At 40.2% G+C, this 20016-nt stretch overlaps 1 protein-coding gene across 4 annotated transcripts in view; it reads left to right on the top strand.

The window, feature by feature from the left end:
• Positions 1-20016, top strand: part of CDKL5 (cyclin dependent kinase like 5) — a 190105-nt gene that overhangs the window by 156790 nt on the left and 13299 nt on the right. For 3 of the 4 annotated variants that reach the window (XM_067566076.1, XM_067566077.1, XM_067566075.1), the window contains 4 exons: positions 3248-3346; positions 3582-3687; positions 5346-5469; positions 12237-12339. In XM_067566076.1, coding sequence (XP_067422177.1) covers positions 3248-3346; positions 3582-3687; positions 5346-5469; positions 12237-12339 — 432 coding nt within the window. Of the gene's footprint in view, positions 1-3247; positions 3347-3581; positions 3688-5345; positions 5470-12236; positions 12421-20016 lie in introns of those variants that run through there. The other variant, XM_067566078.1, reaches the window with a different exon arrangement.

The following is a 20016-nucleotide window of genomic DNA, read 5'->3' as shown; positions in this document are numbered from 1 at the left end:
CATTGTCAGAGTTAAATACCTTTTATGCTCTCAACTCGCCCTCTCCCCCTGTTGAGGTACAATATCTAGATAAAGCGGATTTGTAAACTATTATTGTCAGAAAATTCAGTCGTAAGCAACAAAAATAGTGGACATCAGGAAGTCTGTAAATTCTCAGACCTCTTGAACTATTACTTGTTTTCACAGGGTTGACAAAACTAGTTAGAATTTATAGACATTTTTTATTCTGTAAAATTATTTTTTCAGGGGTTTTTGTTGTGGAGTGGATTGGTGGGGTTAATTGTATTTTAGTTAAAGGAAAGCCTCTGCTCTGTATGAAAAGAATTGCTCTCAAAAGCTGAGTTGAGCACAAATATGTCTTTTATATATTATCAATTTTTGTTAGATTTTTCTCTTCCCCCCTTCTTTCCTTCTTTTCTTTTAGCAATTTCCTCTTCCCGTTAGTTGTACAAGGTCTATTTAAAGGGAAAAATCCTTGCTTGACTGTCTTTTAGATGTCAGTAAATCCTTTGGTGGGAGGAAAACAGTCAGGTTTTATATAGTAGCTTTTGGGTTGTTGTTTAAGTCCACTTCTGGGTTGGGTATTTTTTCAGTGTTTTTGTTTTTTGATTTTGTGTTTTGATGAACATAAGAGAGAACAAAAGAATAGGAAAGATAAATTTCATCTTCTGTCACTCTCACTTGCAGTTTAACTGCTGAAATATCACAGGTACATCACATAAGAAGCAACCTTATCAGGCCTTTTAGAAGAATTGGGCTGTAGTTTAAGGTGTGATTTTTAGTTTGCCTTTCTGATCACAGCAGTTTTGTAAGGGTGTACTTATCTGGGCTCGCTAAACCAGATTTTTATTAGATAGCAAAATAAGAAATAGGTGTCATGGAGCACACTACTCACAGCCGGACTAGCGCCTCCTCCTGTTACTCCGGGGGTTAGCTCAAGGCCGACACCCCCCTGTCTGCAATTTGCACACCGTCACTCTGTCTCTGCTGTCCGCCTGCAGCTCCTCTCGCAGCCTCAGGAACTGCAGTGCCCTTATTTCCCCCTTCTGAGGGACATTTAACTCCTCAATAGTCCTAGGCAGTTCTCTTGCTCATTGCCTTGGTGCCACTCACCCAGTGGCTAGTTGGGGAACCCGAGCCCACCCTCTTCTCTGGGTTCCAGCCCAGGGATCCTCTGCTCAGCAGTCTGGGCCTTCTCTTTGGCCCCACTGCTCTATCCCTGAGTTGCTTCCTACCACTGGTTTCCCTTTACTTCCTGGGTCCACCAGTTCCCAAAGCTTCCTCCCTCTTCCCAGGGAGTGACTGCCATCTCCACTCCACTTCCTTTCCCCTGGGAGTATCTGCCTTTTCCTAGCAGCCTCTTCTCCTTTCAGCTTCTGGCTTTATAGGCGCTGCCTATTCCTGGCTAGCTGAGCCTCCTTAATTAGCTGCTGAATGGGTTAATTGACCCATCTGGCCTGCCTTAAAACCTACAGGGTGAGTGTGGGGTGGTCACCGTATCACAATAGGCAGAGGAAAATGAGGTGGGGAAGAAAATTAACTGAGAGAGGAGTCAATAGCAAAAATCTCAAATTCACATCCTAAATGTTGCTAAGGATCTAGCTGACCCACTGGCAGTGGGGATGTCATCAGGTTCTTTCTCATCACAGGGTCTGATAGGACATATTTTTAAATCAGGAAATAATTGGTGGTAAATTTCTGCGTCCAAGCATGTGTTTAGAAGGTCAAATTATGGCGATTGGGGGTCTAGGCATGTCATGACACAGGATTCCCCTGTGGCCCCATCCCAAGACTGTGACTCTGTCCTGGGCTTGGAGAAGTAGGGACAGCAGCATGGGGGATCACTTCTCCCGCACCAGGAATGGCAGCAGAAGGCCCATTTTTTCCCTTGGAGAGGCAGGATGCCCCCCCAGTACATATAACTGCTGGGGATTTGGGTGGATGAGCAGAGCCCTCTGCACTCTTCTCTCCCGCTTCATACACAGTCTTCTGCTAAAGTTGTCTTGTCAGTTCCTCTCCACCCCAACAGCAGATCTTAGGGTTAATACCTCCACTGAGATACATTCATCAGTTCACCTGTCTGAGAGCTGTTATTTCAGACAGACATCACTCCATTGGCTACACTTGGGTCACATTTTCATATTTTCTTCACAACCATAACAGCCAGAGATTTTTTTTAGATGAAAGCTAATATTCTAGTATAATCACATGACTCTAGAACCTGGGACTCTAAGCATGAGCTTCTAGTGCATATGACTTAATCCACTTCTGGAGAATGACAGCCATCACTGGAGGTTGGTTGACATGCAACAGCACCACTTGTCATCTTCTCACTCCCTCCTCCCAGCAAGTTGTCACACAACCTCTAGAAAAGCAATATGTGGAGTGGCGTGGCAATCTTACCCCATCAAAATTAACCAACCAAAACACATATTTGGTGATTGCCTATATTCCTCTCCAAATTTGTAAAGACACCAAAAGCCTTGAAAATCCCTAAGCATTTCTTTTCATTTAAACACATCTAGTTTGTATCACTCTAGGTTTGCAAGTTTTCTTTGTTTTATGTGACAGAGATTGAGCAAAAATTTTGTTACCTTTCATGTGCTCTTGACAATTTAAGACTTTAACCTGGTGTCCAGGACTAAGCAGAATGCAATAATGTTTTAGTGATCTCTAGAACCCACAATGATCAATGAATTCAAAACTAACTACAAGAAATAGACCCATCCCTAGTCAGAAATGTCTTTTTGTGGTTAATTAAAGGACTGGACTGGGACTTGAGAGATCTGGGTTCAGTTATTTTCCCCACACAGATTTCTTATGGGATAATGGACAAATCACTTAATCTCTCTGGGCCCTATTCTAGAAAGCCCTTCAATCACCTGATTAACTTTAGTCGTGTGGTTAAGTCCCAGTGTAGTCAAAGAACATGCATGAGGGGTTTCCTGAATAGACCTGGATTTGAGCATGTGCTTAACGTGCTTTCCTCAACTGGCATCTTCTTCCCATTTCCCTATCTAAAGAACAGAAACAACAATACTTTTTCTTCCACTTTTTGTCACGTTTATTTAGATTGTAAGCTCTTTGGGGCAAGGACTGCTGCTTACTGTTTTTATGTACAGTGCCTAGCACAACAGGACCTCTAGGTACCACTGTAACATACATAATAAGTGAGAATGAGATAATATTGCATATATCACAAATCACATGCTTTTCCTATTTGCTTTTCTAAATTTTCTATTGGCAGAATGATCAGATCCCACCAGAGATAAATCTAACAAGACCTGCAGTTAAAGATTCCTCCAGAGATGTTTCAACTTCATTTCATTCACGGCAAAAGTCTGAGGTCTGAGTCACTTTCAAATATATAATAATACACCTCTGGGGCAAATATTTTTAGTGCCAGCTTTGTCTTTTAATAAAAAAAATCAAATAGTTATTGATTGTGTAATGTGGGGTTTCATTTTAGCAACAGTTCATAAAACAAAAGTTGAACTGTGCTTATGCTGTGACATGTCATAGAAGAATAGTACAAGTCTGTTATCCTTTTGTTTTTAATAGATGTTTGTTCTTTGGCTTAGGGTGGAACGTATCATGATCCACACCTAGAGGATGGAGCATCTACTAAAGAAAATAGACATCTGTATAATGACCCTATTCCCAGAAGAGTTGGCAGCTTTTACAGAGGTAATTTTGCAATGTGCTGTGCACAAGTAACTGATGTTTTAACATACAGTGGAATCATAGCACTAAGAAGGATATTCTGAGCTATGCAAGAACAAGAAAAAAGGTGACTGGAAAATAATACATGAAGCCAGTACTAAATTCATAGAGCCCTTATGGTTTATCTCTTTTACTACAGTACATACCTATTTAGTATTTTTTGCTGATTGACAAGGCATACATAGTGTAATACTTTGCAGAGCACGAGACAATTTGATTACATGGGGTATTGGAGAAAAAATAAACTCAGTGAAAATAAGGAGTTTATCAGGATTTTATATACCATTCTAATTACCAAGGTAGCTGATCACCTTTAGTAATATACAAAAGGACATATTTAGTGAGCTGTGTTTGTGTTCAGAAAACTTTCTTTCCAAGTCTATACCTTGCACATGTCTTCTTGTCCATTTTAACTGATGTGTGTTGTATAATATACAGCGTTAATTATTAAAGACTGGGTGGTACATTAAATTTGTATACTAACCTTTCATCTTTAGAGACCTAGATTCAAATCTGTTCTGTAATTTAGTAAAGAACAAAATCCATTCTTTTAAAAGAAAAGCACATTTATATAAATCTAACCCAAAAAGAAATAACTAAGAATTGGACAGGTCACGGGTATGTATCTGGTGTTTTATGAGGTACACAAGAGTGGGGCTCTACCTGAGGAACTTGCAACATCCCTTTGGAGAGTTCATCAGGACGGAGAGAACAATTAAAGCAGGAAGCCAGTCACTGTCTTGGAAGCAGTAGGAGATGTGTGGGGCCCCCATGAACCTTAAGACTAGTGGGTAGGTCCCACCCCCATGAGCCTTAAGAAGCTCTGATGAGCTAGAATTGGATTGTCAGCCATTTAACAGACCTAAATACGGTCATCAATCTCCCATTGATCCTAGTTAGGTTCATCAGTTGGCCAATAATTCTTTCTGGACATGTCTGAATCTGCTAACCCTAGTAAGGATCTCAGTGAGTGGTTAAGTGTTGTGGAGGATACTGATGGGCCTGTTAAGGTTTCTGGAGTGTGTGAGGGAGAGGAGGCAGTTAACCCAACTAAGACTAGTGGAGGAAGGGTGATCTCCTTAGTCAGCAAGGAGAGATGGAAGCCCCCACTATACTGCCTCCCTTCTCCATTTCCCTTCAATGTGCTGCCCCTTTCTTTCTCTGCTGCCCATCCTTCTCTGCTGCCCATCCTACTCTGCAGACACATCAATGCTCCCCTTTTCCATTGCAAGAGAACCAGGAGACCTTAATAGCTAGATCTAATAAACTTAATTTTAAATATCTCCAATTCTCTGTTCTGGCCAAACTATATTTAGGCAAAAATGTGTTAGCTGAATATTCAAACTGCGGGGGCCACCACTTTTTAAAATAAGCTCCTTGACAAACAATTTGTTTGATTAACTTTGATTGTGGAGGGAAAATATCCTGTTCCCATTAACAAGTCCTCCCAAGGAATCAGTTTAGCTTTTAAAGTCAACTCCTGCAAGGAAGAGGGCTAGACATGCATTTTTAAAAATAAAAGAAACATCGGTCTTCAGTAACCATCTAGAGACCTATTTTAAGATCATTGGAGCCAACGAGCCATTCTGATGGGTTCTAATTATTTATATTTCTTCACGCAGTTCCATCTCCACGTCCAGAGGGTACATTCCTTGAAAACAATGTGTCAAACAGAGTCAGTGCACTACCAGCAGACAGCGGCACTGTGACAAACCACTCAAAAAGACAAACTAGCTTTGATCCATGGTGAGTTGTTTACACAGACAAACACAGGGTAACATGGAAAGACAGACTGCTAAAGAGCGGCCTTTATTAGGCTTCTCTTAAAAGAGTAATTAATGTAATCACCTTGCTGTCTGTAGTTGCATTTGGCATCCAGATAGCCTTATTTGTTCCCTTTGCCCACACTGAAATAGTATTGCATGATTTCTGCCCCTTCTGAATCTTCAGGAAGGATCTCATGAAGCTATGCCAGCAAATGCTTTTTAAAAAAAATAAAAATGTTAATATATTTGTGTATTTTTCTCTGATTTTTCCATTACCCAATATATTTAATATATGATTAAAGATGAGAGGAAAAGTGTGTGTGTATGTAGTGTGGCATTTGTGGTATCAAGTGGCAGACCAATGGAAAAAATGTCCAAAATGCATGTCTTCATACATAATTTAGGACTGTATTTATGAAGAATATCGTCATTGCCCAGATGTGGTGATTGCTTCTCTCCTTTTACTCGTACACCAAAAAACTACAGTAGCTAACACTGCAGAAAGAAATGGATTCATTCTATAGGAGGACATAACAAATGGTCTATGTTTGCTGTGTGTATATTGTTTTAAAAATTTTTTAGAGAGACGTTTAGAGGGAAATTGTATACTCAGTTACCTTTGTCAGGTATTTTATGTGCTTGCTTTCTTCATTCCTACTCATAAGCATAATCTAACTTCTTTATATAACAGAGAAATTAATTATCTATAATCACATCAATAATTTGGCAGTACTTGCATAGCTCTGCAATGAAGGAAAAAACATAATTTAGTCAATGAGAATTATTTAGCCTTTAAAATATTGTCCTTCTACTGCTTTGTACAAATACAATAATTTACCTCAAATAAAAATAAGTATTGCTCTTAGAAAGGATTGTGACTTATCTTTACATGATTAGAAAGGGTGTTGGTTCTCACTAGTGAACTAACTGTCCTTCAAACTCCATTACAGCTTTTGCAAGATTTTAGTACGATCTTTAATGGAAAATGTAGTTGTTATATAATGGATGAACTCTGAAGTACTGGCACACGTGATTCTCTGTGAGAATTCCTAGCAATGGTTTAATGATATTTCAAAATCGTTCTCTGCTGTAAGTGCAACTTAATCAGATTCTTCACTGATGTAGAGTCTTTTTCTCTACTTAATATCTTTTTTGTGGGGAAAACTCTGTAATTACATATGAGAATGTTAATAACTCTATTTTAATGGATCATGACTCTGATTACATCCTTTTTATGATGAACTAAATATTTAATGTTCTAATGACATACATAATTGGTATGTGAAAACACACTCAAGTTATGAATGAATGTGTAATCCACCTGAACTTCCTACTACTCTAGGATACTGCTTCTCACTCATCTTATTTCTCTTTGTTGCCTCTTTCTGATGTCAATGATTTTGTGAATGTTTTAGACTGAACTGCCACACATGTTCCCATGTCCGTAAATGCATTCGTCCACCCTAGCTTTACTGTCCTGCATCTTTAAAATGAAGACATTATACTGTTGTCATTAGGATTTACTTGTATTTAAATTAGCTCTACATTTAGGCAACCTGATTTGAACCAAAAACATGTTTTTCATCCTATTAGGAACTTTTCTATTTACCACAGTCACTTTTATGTTCCTCTAAATTCTTGGGTTTTTCCATTTCCTTCTCCAGTTATGGGGATAGATGTTTTGCCCTCTTTCACTTAGTTCTGACAGAACTAATGCAGATAACAGTAATAGCCTTGACTTGAGCCAGATGCATATTTCCTGCCTGCACTGTAAGATTACCTGCATAGCTGTACCAGAACACTCCAGTGTTGACCTGAATTATCCCTACTGGTTCTACAGCTTTCTTCACTACAGGCTATATGTTGTGTTGAATTATCCCACAGTGTGTTGGAAGTTTCTGAAATGGCCACATATTAGATATTTGGGGGCTTGTAGAGAACTTCAGTTAGTGAGATGCCTTATGTTGATGTAAACGTTTTTATATGCCCATATGACAATTGGCTGGTCACATAAGTTTTATTGCATGCTTCCTTTTCTGCAAAAATGAATACATACTTTTCTTATTGTGACTTCAAAGAATTCACAGCTGTTGACTGAAGTTTTGCCAACTTGACATCTGCAGAGTACTAAAGGCTTGTTGACATATACCATGAGTTTTCAAGACCAGAATTCCTTTACACTTCTGGAATTTGACTAGAATATTGCAAGGAGCTGCAGATTTGTAGTTCAGTGGAACTATTTACTTGAGCTGAAGATCTGGTTCTTTATAGCTTTATAGCTACTCTGTATAGCTTGATCTTGTTCACATCTCCTGATAATATATATTATTTCACTTTCATATTTCCTGCATAAATCTCTTGCATATGCTCCAGTAACCTCCATTTTCACCTACTGTATTTGCCTTTTTTTCTTTTGATCTACTCCCCAGTGTCTGATCCCCCACACTAGTACATGCAGTCCTCACTTCTCATTCTAAGTATCAATACTTCATGCCTTCCCCTTCCTCAGTCATTCATAGTTTTGTTTGTAGTCAAAATCATGAAAGGGTCTTATTTTGCTAATCTTTTCCTTATGTGTTATCAATCCGTAGTGCTCAATTAACATATTTAAATTCAGATAAATACTGATCTTTGAACTATAATCATTTGGAATGTTGTCATGCCCTATTCCATTGCCCATTGTAATGGAAACAATAAAGCCAGAAATGCACCTGGGTAGAGAGGAAAGGACCCTTTATATTATTTACAGTAGCTTTCCAAAATCCTGTGGATTCTGTCTTGGAAATAAACCTAGTGAAGCATACACAATACCAGTTTGGGGAATTCTTGTCCAGCCACTTTTAGAAGTTTAAAGATCAATTGCACAAAGTGGTGCAATTTCTGTTTTCGTAATAAATTATTTCCGTATTGAGGCCAAGTGCTGTCTTATTCTTATTGCATTTCCTGTATTTCTTATAGTGACACCTGGTGGAGCCACTATAGATAAGACTGTGTCTTCTTTTCAACTAGGAAGCCCCTTTTTCAAGTGATTATAACTTGGCAGTAAAAAATTTGCTGTTATTTTAGCCTTATATGCAAAATTTCTACCTTAGATCTTGAAGGACAAGGGTTTAATATAAAAATTTAAAAAGTAAAAGAAATCCTGCTCTTAAAAGAATTGAGTATTTAAAATAGTTTGCTAGTTTCAGACAACGTTTTTCCTTCATGTACAGTAACTCAATAACTATTGGGTTTTTATTTTTTTTAAATGTTAACCTAAAAGTCAGTGTTTAACTTTGAGAATTAATTACTGGCAACGTGTAGTAAGCACTTTTCAAGAAAGCTTCATAAAGATTTTAAACATCTCTTCCATTAGGACAAAATCTGACTCAAAAGTGTGAGACACAGTGGGTATGTCTACACTGTGCTTTAAAACCCAGGGCAGCAATCTCAGAACCCAGGTCTGCAAACTCAGGCTCGCAGGACTCACGCTATGGCACTAATAACAGTTGTGTAGGTAACACACCCAGGGATGATGCCCAGGGAGGGTGATGGGCTTCAGAGCTGAACTCCAGCCCAAGCCACAACATTTAAACTGCTGTTTTTAACACCATAGTGTGAGCCCCATGAGCTTTGAGGCCCATTGGTATGGGTTCTAAAATGCAGTGTCAACATACCATCTGTCTGGAGAGGTGCGTGGTTCTGGCTGAACGAAAGGTCATTGAGCCACCTGCCTGATGAGGGCAATATGGATCAGGGGACTGAGAAAATAAGCTTACAGCAGTTGCTTCCAAAAAGGAATACTGTGTGGTCCCCCTAGCAGCCGCTGTTAATGGCAATATGCATGCAGCAATGCCTTCAGAGCTGTGAAATATTACTGAGCACATTAGCTAGACCTCCACCTACTGTGAAAGCTGGATGCTGGCCTGTTGGTACATGATTGCTTGCTTGCTGCACCACCTCCACTCCAGCTCACTGCACCTGTACAAGACAGCTGCCTCCTTGCATGAGAGCAGTAGAGTTTGACTCTGTTTATTCAATTTTAAATTTTTGTTCCCACATCCATCTCTTCTGTGAAGCCAAAATGCATAAGGGTGTTGCCAAACCTAAGCATTCAAAAATTGTGAGACAGGCTTAAAATTCATGAGGTTTATTGTTTTTAAAAAAATTAAAATTGGGTTGTTTTTATTTGCCTTCTGGTTTCTGAGCTGCTAGTGCACGCAGGTCACGTTATTTGATATTTCTCTGCAACCATGAAGGCTAGAAAATTACTTTTTAAAAAAATAAAAGCTGAGATTCTCACGTAATTTCTTGTCTCCAGGAGCTGGGGTTTAAAAAAAATCTCACCAAATATCACAAGATTTACCATAAACTTGGAAGAGATGATAACACTGAGTGATTATACATCCCACTTTTACCAGGAGAATCCTGTTTTTTCTTATGTTGACCAGTGTCTAAATAACTACTTTTGGGATGCTTGAAATGTCCTGGAGTTCATGTCATCAGTCATAATGTTCTTTTTTTTTAAAATCAGTGCAAAATCTTTGTTTTGAGACTTTCTGCTCTAATGCTACAAGTTTGTACCTCCTTATTTCACTCTCATCACATAATAAGCACGTGTTTTGTCAACCGTTGGTCAAAGCCAAAGTTTGTCAAACAACATCATGTGCAATATGAGTATGAGTCTAATCAGTGTAAAGCCACTCCACTGGCTTCTTGAGCAAGTAGGGTTTTGGGAGTGAGCAGAGGGGTACCTAGCAGTCAGTGTGTCCAGCACGTCCCTCCTCTTTAGGATTGACATAATCATGGAGAGGGAGGTGAAGAACAGAGCTCCATCTCCCTCCTGTCTTCTCTGCTGCTACAGGCAGACATTTTCTGACCCAGATGCAGAGAAGCAAAGAAAGGAGCCAGAACATAGAGCACTTGAATATTTCATTACCCTGAAAAAAATGATGCAGAAAAGTGTCTCAAGTTTTTTATTTTGAAGATACGGTCACCTTAAATAGACAGTGACTCTTCTTTACATGAGACTTGGAAGCAAAAAAGGCAGGCCAGGAAATTCTGCATTACCCTATGTGTCATAGGGCCAATCTCTGTGGCAACACAGATGGGATTTGTATATGGGTGAGGGGAGTGGTATAGAAACGCTTGCTGGATTTGCAATTTACATTGGGTCAGTTTTGTTGTTTAACTCCCTCATTTTGAGGAATGGCAAGCAGCAACCTGTCCTGTTCTGTCCCTCCCCAGCTCTCTAATAGTAGTAGATGCATACTGGATACTACCGGGTGAGGCTGAGGACTCTGTTGCATTCAGTGCACAGCCCAATGACTTGGGCTCTGTACTTTTAGGATTCAGCCTTGCAAGTTAGGGGACATGAAACAATCTCAAACCACATACTTTTTTTGTCAATAACCGTGTGTGTGTTTTGTCAGTGTTAAATCAGCTCTCTGAATGGAAGGCATCCGTAAAGCTGTCAGCAGTTTTTACTCTTGGATTTCCTCCATGCTGTATTAAATCAGTGAATAATTAGAAGCCTTCCTGCAGTTGTGCAGTATTACCAAATCCAAAAGGCTAGATGGAATTGATAATCCCTAATAATTTGATTACTTTTAAATTTGTATAAGAATCTAGTCATTAAATACTATACTTTTCATGGAAGCTAAGTATAGCTTTGTAATTTTCTAGTGAAAGCATATTGCTGAAATCTTGAAGAAGCATTCTGGAAGGTTTTTTTAGTGTAGATATACGTTCCACAAACATAAATCATGCAGATCTCCACTTCTCCTTTCTTTCAACACATCACAAACTCACCACACCTTCTTCAAAAAAAAAAAAATGTTTTATTCAGCGATTGCAATTTATCGCCTATAGACATCTCATACGTTGGTATTTGGATTCCCAGCTGACTTTGCTTTCATATAGTAAATATATACGATCAAGAAATTCAGCTTAACTTTTGATATAATGAACATACTTTGAGCATGGGGTGTATACTAACCTTTTCATCCATATGATAAATAACATTTATAGTTGTTTTCCTTAAATTTAAAGTAATTTGTTGCTCATCAACTCTGGATCACAGAGTTTTTGGCAGCCTGCCGAAAACTAAAGATAAATTAGGGAAATTTAAAATTCAGTGTTTGCAATTATTCAACTTTTCCGGGGCTGTCTCCATTTGCCAGCATCATCACTTAATCCAGAGAGAGACCTATTCATAAGAAAGGTTTAAAAGGAGTTAATTTGAAGTGAACAACAATAGATCTCCGTAGCTTCCATGATGATAAATTTGGAGCCATGTCAGCAAAGCTCATGAATTTTCATAGACAATCTTTCATTTCAATCTCATGATTTTTACAATTCTTCTGTCCCTCAGACAAATGATAGATGAATTAAAACTATGATTTTATCTCCTATAGTTGTTTGTACATTTTATCAGATATGATTTTAATTTTTCTATAATATTTTCCGTGTGATATTTTTGGTTTAAATATAAAATCCCAAGTGAAAAATTAGACAAACATGCAAGATGATCTTTTGCCTAAAATACCTCACTGGATGTTTTTGGTTAACTGTGTTATTGTAACACTGTGTTCTTAGCTATCCATTTAATTATAAATGCTTTATCCATTAGTTTTATGTTAATCCTCGTGCCATAAAGTAATAAAACACTTTGAATATCTTTTGGTTTAAAAAAAAATCTGCATTATCCAAAGATAACAAAACATCCAAAGATTTTTTTCTCTTACAATATATTTTTTTCATGTTTAGGAAAAGTCCTGAAAATGTTAACAGTCAATCAGAGCAACTCAAAGAGAGAGAAAAACAAGGCTTTTTCCGGTCAATAAAAAAGAAAAAGAAGAAATCTCAAACTGTAAGTAAACCTAGCAGTTTCTAAAATAGTGTATATTTGTCCATTGTTTTGAAGCTGCCACCATAAAATGGGCTACACCAGTGCTGTGCTGTACTATTATGTGTGGGCATACCTGTGTACATCTGCAGTAGAACCCTTGTTATCTGAGCCTCCATTATCTGGCTCTGTGTATTAACTGAACCACCTGCCACCAGGGCTAACAGCAGTTGGGGCTCAGGCTGTCAGCCCCCCTGGTAGATGGGGCTCAGGCTGTCAGCCCCGCAGTCCAAGTCCCGCCATGCACTGGGCTGGCAACCCGAGTCCCATCGCCCATTCTCCAGTTTATCTGGATTTTTGATTATCTGATCTGGCCAGGGTCCCACTTAGATTGGATAATGGGGTTTCCACTGTTTGAGCTTTTTAACTTCTGCTTTCATTAAGTGAAAGTAGTCTTTTCCTATTCAGGATTTACCTACTTGCCTATTCAAATGTTTACTCACTTAGGAGATATACTTTCTACACTTGTTTGCTTACATTCAGGACCCCTAGAATTCTATTACACTTGAGGGCCAGTTTTGGTGAGAGTTGTGAGGGAATTGTGTGGCAAATTTTGTTGTAATCTACAGTGCTACCAATACCGGTGATATTGAGTACATAATTCTGTATCTTCAGAGCTTGAATAATTTACCAGTAGTTTACTGGTAGTTTACAGTAGCTGGAGAATTGAAACTGCTAGTCAGAGGTTAATGTGAAATACGAAGGAGGGAAAGAAGCAGTATGGGATAAGGGTGAGTGGGCTCTTCCTAACAAAGACCAGGGCAATACCCTGGTGAGACCCTCCACCTTCTTTCCATTCCTTGGTGCTAGGACAGTGAAAGATGATGATATTCCTTGATCCTTTTTGGTGTCTTATTTTTTTATATCAGCATTTGGCTAGTAGATGTCTTACAAATTTGCACTCTATAGTTACTGGGATGGAGAAGGCGCTTTCTGTTTTCTTCCCAGTCCACAACCTTTTGGCAGTGGAGTGGTGATAGGAAGAGATCTCTGCTATTATACCAGTCTCTCCTAGGGCATGTCTACACTACAAAGTTAAGTAGACTTAATTTAAGTCAACATCCAGTCGCCACAGTAATTAAGTGCATGTCCACACCACGCTCATTGTGTTAGTGGAGTGTGTCCTCCCTAGCATCATGTGTATGGATGCACAGAGCAGTGCACCATGGGTAACTATCACACAATGCAACTAGCCACGGGGGGATTTGGGAAAGGTTTGCAAAGCCTCATGGGACCAAAACATTGTCGCAGGGAGTAATGGGAACATGGCTTCAGCCTATCACAATGCTGCTCCCTTCCTCCCTCCCTGCCCTGATATCAACGACAAACAATCCATACTTTTTTGTGCCTTTTTTCAAAAGTCTGGATTAACTGCATGTACACCATAGCCCAGGAAGCATGGTCCTGCTCAGCTGTTCACTCTTCTTGTGAGCATTACAAACACCTCACACCTTTATCCTGCAGTATTTCCAGAACTGAGACAGGTGCTGCCATGCGGAACATTGTGATGTCATTCAAGAAGCCCTGCTGCAAGCCATAGAATGAAACAATTCCCAGTTGCTGCTGGTTATCGCACAGCAGCTGAACACTAGAGTGCTGTTTCTGGTCCCAGGAAACAAGCACTGACTGGTGGGATCACATTGTTATGCAGCTATTGGATGGCAAGCAATGGCTGCAGAACTTTCAAATGCGGAAGGCCACTTTCCAGGAATTTTGTGCAGAGCTTTCCCCAGCTCTGAAGTGCAGCAACACTAAAATGAGACCTGATCTGACATTGGAGAAACGAGTGGTGATCGCTCTGTGGAAGCTTGCAATGCCAGACTGCTTCCAGGCAGTGGGGAATCCATTCGGAGTTGGTAAATCCAGTGTGGGAGCTGTTGTGATCCAAGTGTGCAGGGCCATTAATCGACTTTTGTTAAGAAGGGTAGTGACTCTGGGCAACTTGCAGGACATAATGGATGGTTTTACCACAGTGGGGTGGGGCGATAGATGGCACGCAAATCTCTATCTTGCCACCTTGCCAAAGAGTAAGTGAACCGAAAGGGATGCTTTTCAATGGCATTGCAAGCGCTGGTGGATCACAAGGGCCGTTTCACCCACATCAACGTGGGATGGTCAGGAAAGATGCATGAGGCAACATCTTTGGGAACATAGGTCTGTTCAGAAAGCTGCAATCAGAAACTTCCTTTTCAGATTGCAAAATAACCATTGATGATGTTGAAATGCCAGTAGTGATCCTGGGAGACTCAGCCTATGCCTTGCTCCCATGGCTCGTGAAGTCATACACTGGCCACTGGACAGTATTAAGGAGCACTTCAGCAAAAGGCTGAGGAAGTGCAGAATGGTGGTGGAATGTGCCTTTGGACATTTAAAGGGTTGCTGGTGCAATTCGCTTACTAGATTAGATCTCAGTGAAACAATATCCCCATTGTTATCACTGCCTGCTCTGCGCCCCATAATGTCTGTGAGGCAAAGGGAGAGAAGTTTCTGCAGCAGTGGGAATCTGCGTTGTGCTTTCCCATCCCTTCCCCTCTATTGCATCAGTTTTCCTGTACCTCCCCTTCTTCCCAATTCCCATGATTGGAATAAATAAAAGTGTATTTCATTCATGAAACATAGACTTTTATTGCACAAACATAAAGACTCTGAAAGAACAGGAAAAAAACTTTACGTTGGGCAGTGTGATAAAACTAGGAGAGGAGAAAAAAATGCATCTTGTCTGTGAAAACACGGAAGTCTTGCCCATCAGAGGGCTTTGAATGGCTCCATTTATTCTTATTACCCTCCCACAGTGTTGAGTGGAAGGGATATTGCACCTTCCCCTCCACCCCCGCCTCCAGGAACGTTTTGGAGAGGGGGATTGAGAACAGGATGATGCTTGCAGGCCGTTCTGCAGGGGCTGGAGAGGGAGTCTAGCTTCAAGCTGTTTTTGTTGAAGTTCAGCCAAACTTCATGTCTGATTGGTCTTTCATAATTTGCAGCATCTCATCCTGTGTGGCACTCTTATGGTCCTGAGCTGCTCTCCTGCTTTCCATGTCCAGTTTTTCAGACAATGAAATTCTCCAAACTCTTAGCTCCGTGTCAGCTGTCCCAGAGGTGTTCATTATCTCGCTGAATATGTCATCACGTGTTTTCCTTACCTCCTCCTAATCTGTGAAAGCCTCTCCACCAGTGTGGAGGACGTGCTGAAGGTCAAGCTTTCCACTCTAAGGCATACAAAACACAAGGCAACCATTGTCAGTTCATACCCTGAGTCTAGTTCAAGGTTGCTATTTAAAAAAAACACTCCCCTTGTTACACTCAAGTGCAGATCAGAACATAATCAGAATCCCTAGCTAGTCAATGAAGTGGTTTGCTGTTCCAGCCATAGTGAGTATGGCCCAGTGGCATGGGTGACAGGACTTCTGCTGCAATTCGTGGGTAACCTGCATCAAGAGCACAGGTAGGCAGGTGAACAGTGTGCCCTCCTCCCCCAGCAACACAGACATTGTTTTGAGACCATGGACCAGTGTTAAGACTCCCATTCTCTTCCTCCTTTTCCTCCTCTTCCTCATCCAGAATGTCCTCCTCATTGTTGCCAGAGGTGGCCCAGGACTCAGACTCCTGGGAAGTATCCCTGTTACATTTGGGGGTAGTTGTGGGGTCGCTGCCAAGAATTGCCTGCCGCTCATTGTAGAAGTGGCATGTCTGTTTGCCTCCCTTGTCTTCTGGTATCCCTGCTGAAGTTCTTTGATTTTCACACGGCACAGCTGTGTCCCCCTGGTGTAGCCCTTCTCCACCATGCTGCACATGATCTTTTCGTAGATGTCTACATTTCTTTGGCTGGATCGGAGCTGTGCCTGCACAGACTTTTCTCCCCACAGACCAATAAGATCTGCCACCTCCTTTGTACTCCAGGCTGGATCGTGTCTGGGGCTTTGAGTCGCCATGATCAGCTGCGCTGGCGAGCTCTCCATGCTGATCAAACAGGAGATGGGAATTCAAAAGTTCCCAGGGCTTTAACGGATGGGGCTGTTTCCTGTGTACCTGGCTACTGTGCAGCAGAGTTCAAAACAATCTCTAGAGCGGTCATAATGGAGCATTGTGGACACCTCCTGGAGGACAATTTAGTTGATTTAGGCAATGCTGCATCTATATTGACTCTCTTTTGACCCATCAATATCAATTTAATCACTATGCCTCTCATGACTGTGAAGTAACTAAGTGGACCTTCCAGGTAAGTTAGGTCATCAGAGGGGACCTGGTAGTGTAAACACATACTTTATTAGGTCGATGTAAGGCGGCTTCCATCTACCTAAGTTTGTAGTGTAGACCAGGCCCTAGCCTCTGTTTTTTGACTTCTCCCACTGTGAATAACTTTAGTATCTCTTCTGCTACTTGTAGCTTTCCCAAGCAGGAGAATGAAACTGACACAATGCAGTATTGTTCTGTTGGACTGTACCTAGCCATTTTTATCACATCCATTGCTGTGGAGGTATGATATACTTTCACTGTCCTAAGGAGCAACAATGAAACTGACTAGCGTGATGTTAAATTAACTCTGCTGTTATTTGGCAAAGCAATGCAGAGATGCCAGAAGGTGTCTGCCTTCAGACTTAGGAAGACAAGATTGGCTTACACTCAAATTACACTTAGAAGGTTTTCTTCACATCTGTATGGGCTATGAATATGTAGGCCATGTCACTCATCAGACAAAGCTTTCCTGTTCATCAGTGGAGAGTGGATTTTTTTTTTCCTTGCAGGATTTAAGTTCCCTGAGCTACTGTTTCTGCCATAGAATCACCAGCTGGCTGCAAAGCCATATTGAAATAATGATCTGTTACTGTTTACATACTGTACATTAAGGTCTAGACCCAAAGCCCATTGGAAAGACTCCCATTTACCTAATCAAACTTAGGATCAGGCCTTAAAAGTAGGTAAATGTTAAAAATTAGGTCAGTGTGTTTCACAAAACTGAGTTTATACTGCTGAGGGGTAAAATGTATGTGAACAGGATAAGTTGAGAAATAATAGTGATTGAATTTTTGTTTACAAATTAATTTACAATGACTTCAAGTATAAAAGAAATTGACAAAGAAAAACTTTAATGTTGTCAAATTTTAAGATGGAAATGTCTTGGTAGTGCACTCCTTATTGGAAGTAAGTGACCACGGGGGCTGTGTGCAGCATACACTTCTGAGGATCATAATTAAAATTCATATAAAGGACTCCTCCCACGAATGCCCTCAGTTCCTTTTCTACCATCATAACTGCAAGTTTCTGAACAAATATTTGATTAATTTACATTGCAGTACCAGTCCATTGTCTCTTTTATCTCTTTATCTAGTTTATATGCTAGCTGTAGTTTTAAGACAAAAATTAGAAGTATTTAAACTCTCTTTTTATAAATGATTGGCAGTATTGATTAAAGCTAATTAGATTTGTGCTGAGGTATGTTTCCAAGCTATTTGTACATTCTATTGCATGGTTCTGAAAGCATCCATATCTGCTCAGTGGCCCAGTTAAAAGTTGATCTGTTGCATTGACAGACTCAGTTAAAATATCTAGATCTAAAAAACAATGTGATTATGTGGCAGTAGTCCATGACAGCTGAGCGCACTGGATGCCAGCAGAGGTTAGTGAGAAGGGTATTTCCTAAAGAGATGCTGAATATGCACTAGTTCTACCCTGCTGTGGTTCAACCCATCAAGGAGTTCTCTCAATCTCATGTTGTTGATAGAGACCTTGAAAACCTAGTGGATAAATACTGAGTCAACCTTTTCCAGCTGAAGTTCTGTTCAGGAGTTTACACAGTCTGGATCGGATTGTACCTCATGCTGAAGCATTCAAAAACTCTAAATAAGCACTTTGATCTAAGACCACCAAAAAAGTCAAAGTATATGGGTCTATAAGTCTTACACAGAATTCTTATTCCTGCTCTTCTCGTTCTTAATAAGAAGTGGCTCAGATCTGTACAACTCAAGTTAGTAGATTGAGCCAGTGTCTGATAAGAACCATAAAACCTGATCTGGAAACCTGTTGACACCAACTGCGTCGTTGGCTCTAACAGGCAAGCACTAGGGTTACATCAGTCCCAGTGTCAGTAGCCTTGCTCTCTCGGCGTTATTGACTCCCTTGCATCTGTGTGCTTAATCCGTTCTGACAGTGATCTCACGGAGACAGTGACCTGTGTGCCCCTCTTTTTGTTTAAGGCCGTGGGAAATCATCTCTGACATCTCAGAATCTGAGCAAACCAGGCTCTCTTCCAATTCCTGCTTCTGTGTCTCTAACAGGATTGTGCATAGGGATTATCACAGGTCGTGTGTTATCAACACTTAGAGCAAGGTGCTCCCATTTGGTTTAGATGCTATTCCTTGAATTTTCACCAGATATTTGGCAGTTGAGGTAGCCCACCTAAAACATCATGATGTTATATTTACCCACATTTGGATAGCTAGCTTCTCAAGGCCCAATCTCTACAAGGAATCTCTTCTTCTCTGCATATTATTTTCTTCCTACTCAGGGAATCTAGGACTTGATATAAACTAGAAGGCTACCTTCACTTCCATGTAGAGATTGGCTTCTGTGGTAGAAACTCTACAGGCACAGTATTAACTGTTTTTCTACCACAAGAAAAGTTCATTGACATTCAAATAAACATTGCTTTTAAGGATACAACTTCATGGCAAATCAAGTCATTTCTGAGGTTCTTAGTTCTCATGGACCCTTGCAAATACATCAGTCCACATGTCTGCTTCAGAATAAATCTTTTGCAGCCAAATGCAGACCAGGGTCTGAAGCCTCATTTGAGGCACTGATCTAAAGAATCAATTGTAGTCTAGGTAATCAGTCTGCAAGCAGTGCCTCAGCAAGTGCCCTGGTCTGCTGGGCACTGCTGGACTTTGTGTCTTTTGGTAAGATCTTCAGTCCGAATCCTGACCATTTCTCCTGCAAAGGATTATTACTGATGATTGTTCTCGAAAGAGTAGGGCTTTCCAGAGGCAATTATTGATGGAGTAAGGAAGGTTACTTGCTTATTACAGGAGTTCTCAGAGATATAGTGCCTCTGCAGAGCTATTCCCACCCTTCCCTACCCTCTTGCTTGGAGTCATTACCTGACACAGCATAAAGGATGATTAAAGCCGTGGCTCTTTTCATAATCTAGAATTAAACATTTTGATCCACATGAGGGGTTGTGTGCAATCTCAACAGTCATTGCTTTCCAGATGGATCCAGATCTTGCAGCATTATGGCACATACTCCATAGTGTGGGTCTGAAGAAACAATGTACTCTAAGAATGCCAGTTACATGTTATGTAACTTTGTTATGATTATTTATTTTTGTCAAAATTTGCTGATCTACAAATATGAGCGTGAGTCTTCAGACCATAAGATTTTAAAGGAGCTAAACTAATTAGTGAATCTTTTTTCCTAATTTATACAGCTTCTAGATAGAAACTAGAAGCTGAGCTGTTTAAAAACCTTGAATTTCACCAAGATGCCTGTCTTTCTGTTAATTAATGTTATACAGTCTAAAATACTACATAATTTCCATTGAGAGAGAAATGTATTTCATTTGTGATTTTGACAGTGGATATTGTTGTTTGTTTACCTGCACCCATTACCATGACGTCTGGTTATATTCTCATACATTAAGAAACA

Source organism: Emydura macquarii, unplaced genomic scaffold, assembly GCF_026122565.2.
Source record: "Emydura macquarii macquarii isolate MOO-44397 ecotype Brisbane River unplaced genomic scaffold, CSIRO-AGI_Emac_v2 contig_2734, whole genome shotgun sequence".
Classification (NCBI taxonomy): domain Eukaryota; kingdom Metazoa; phylum Chordata; order Testudines; family Chelidae; genus Emydura; species Emydura macquarii.
Note: the sequence above shows the minus strand (reverse complement) of the source record. Positions and strands in the feature narration are given on the sequence as shown.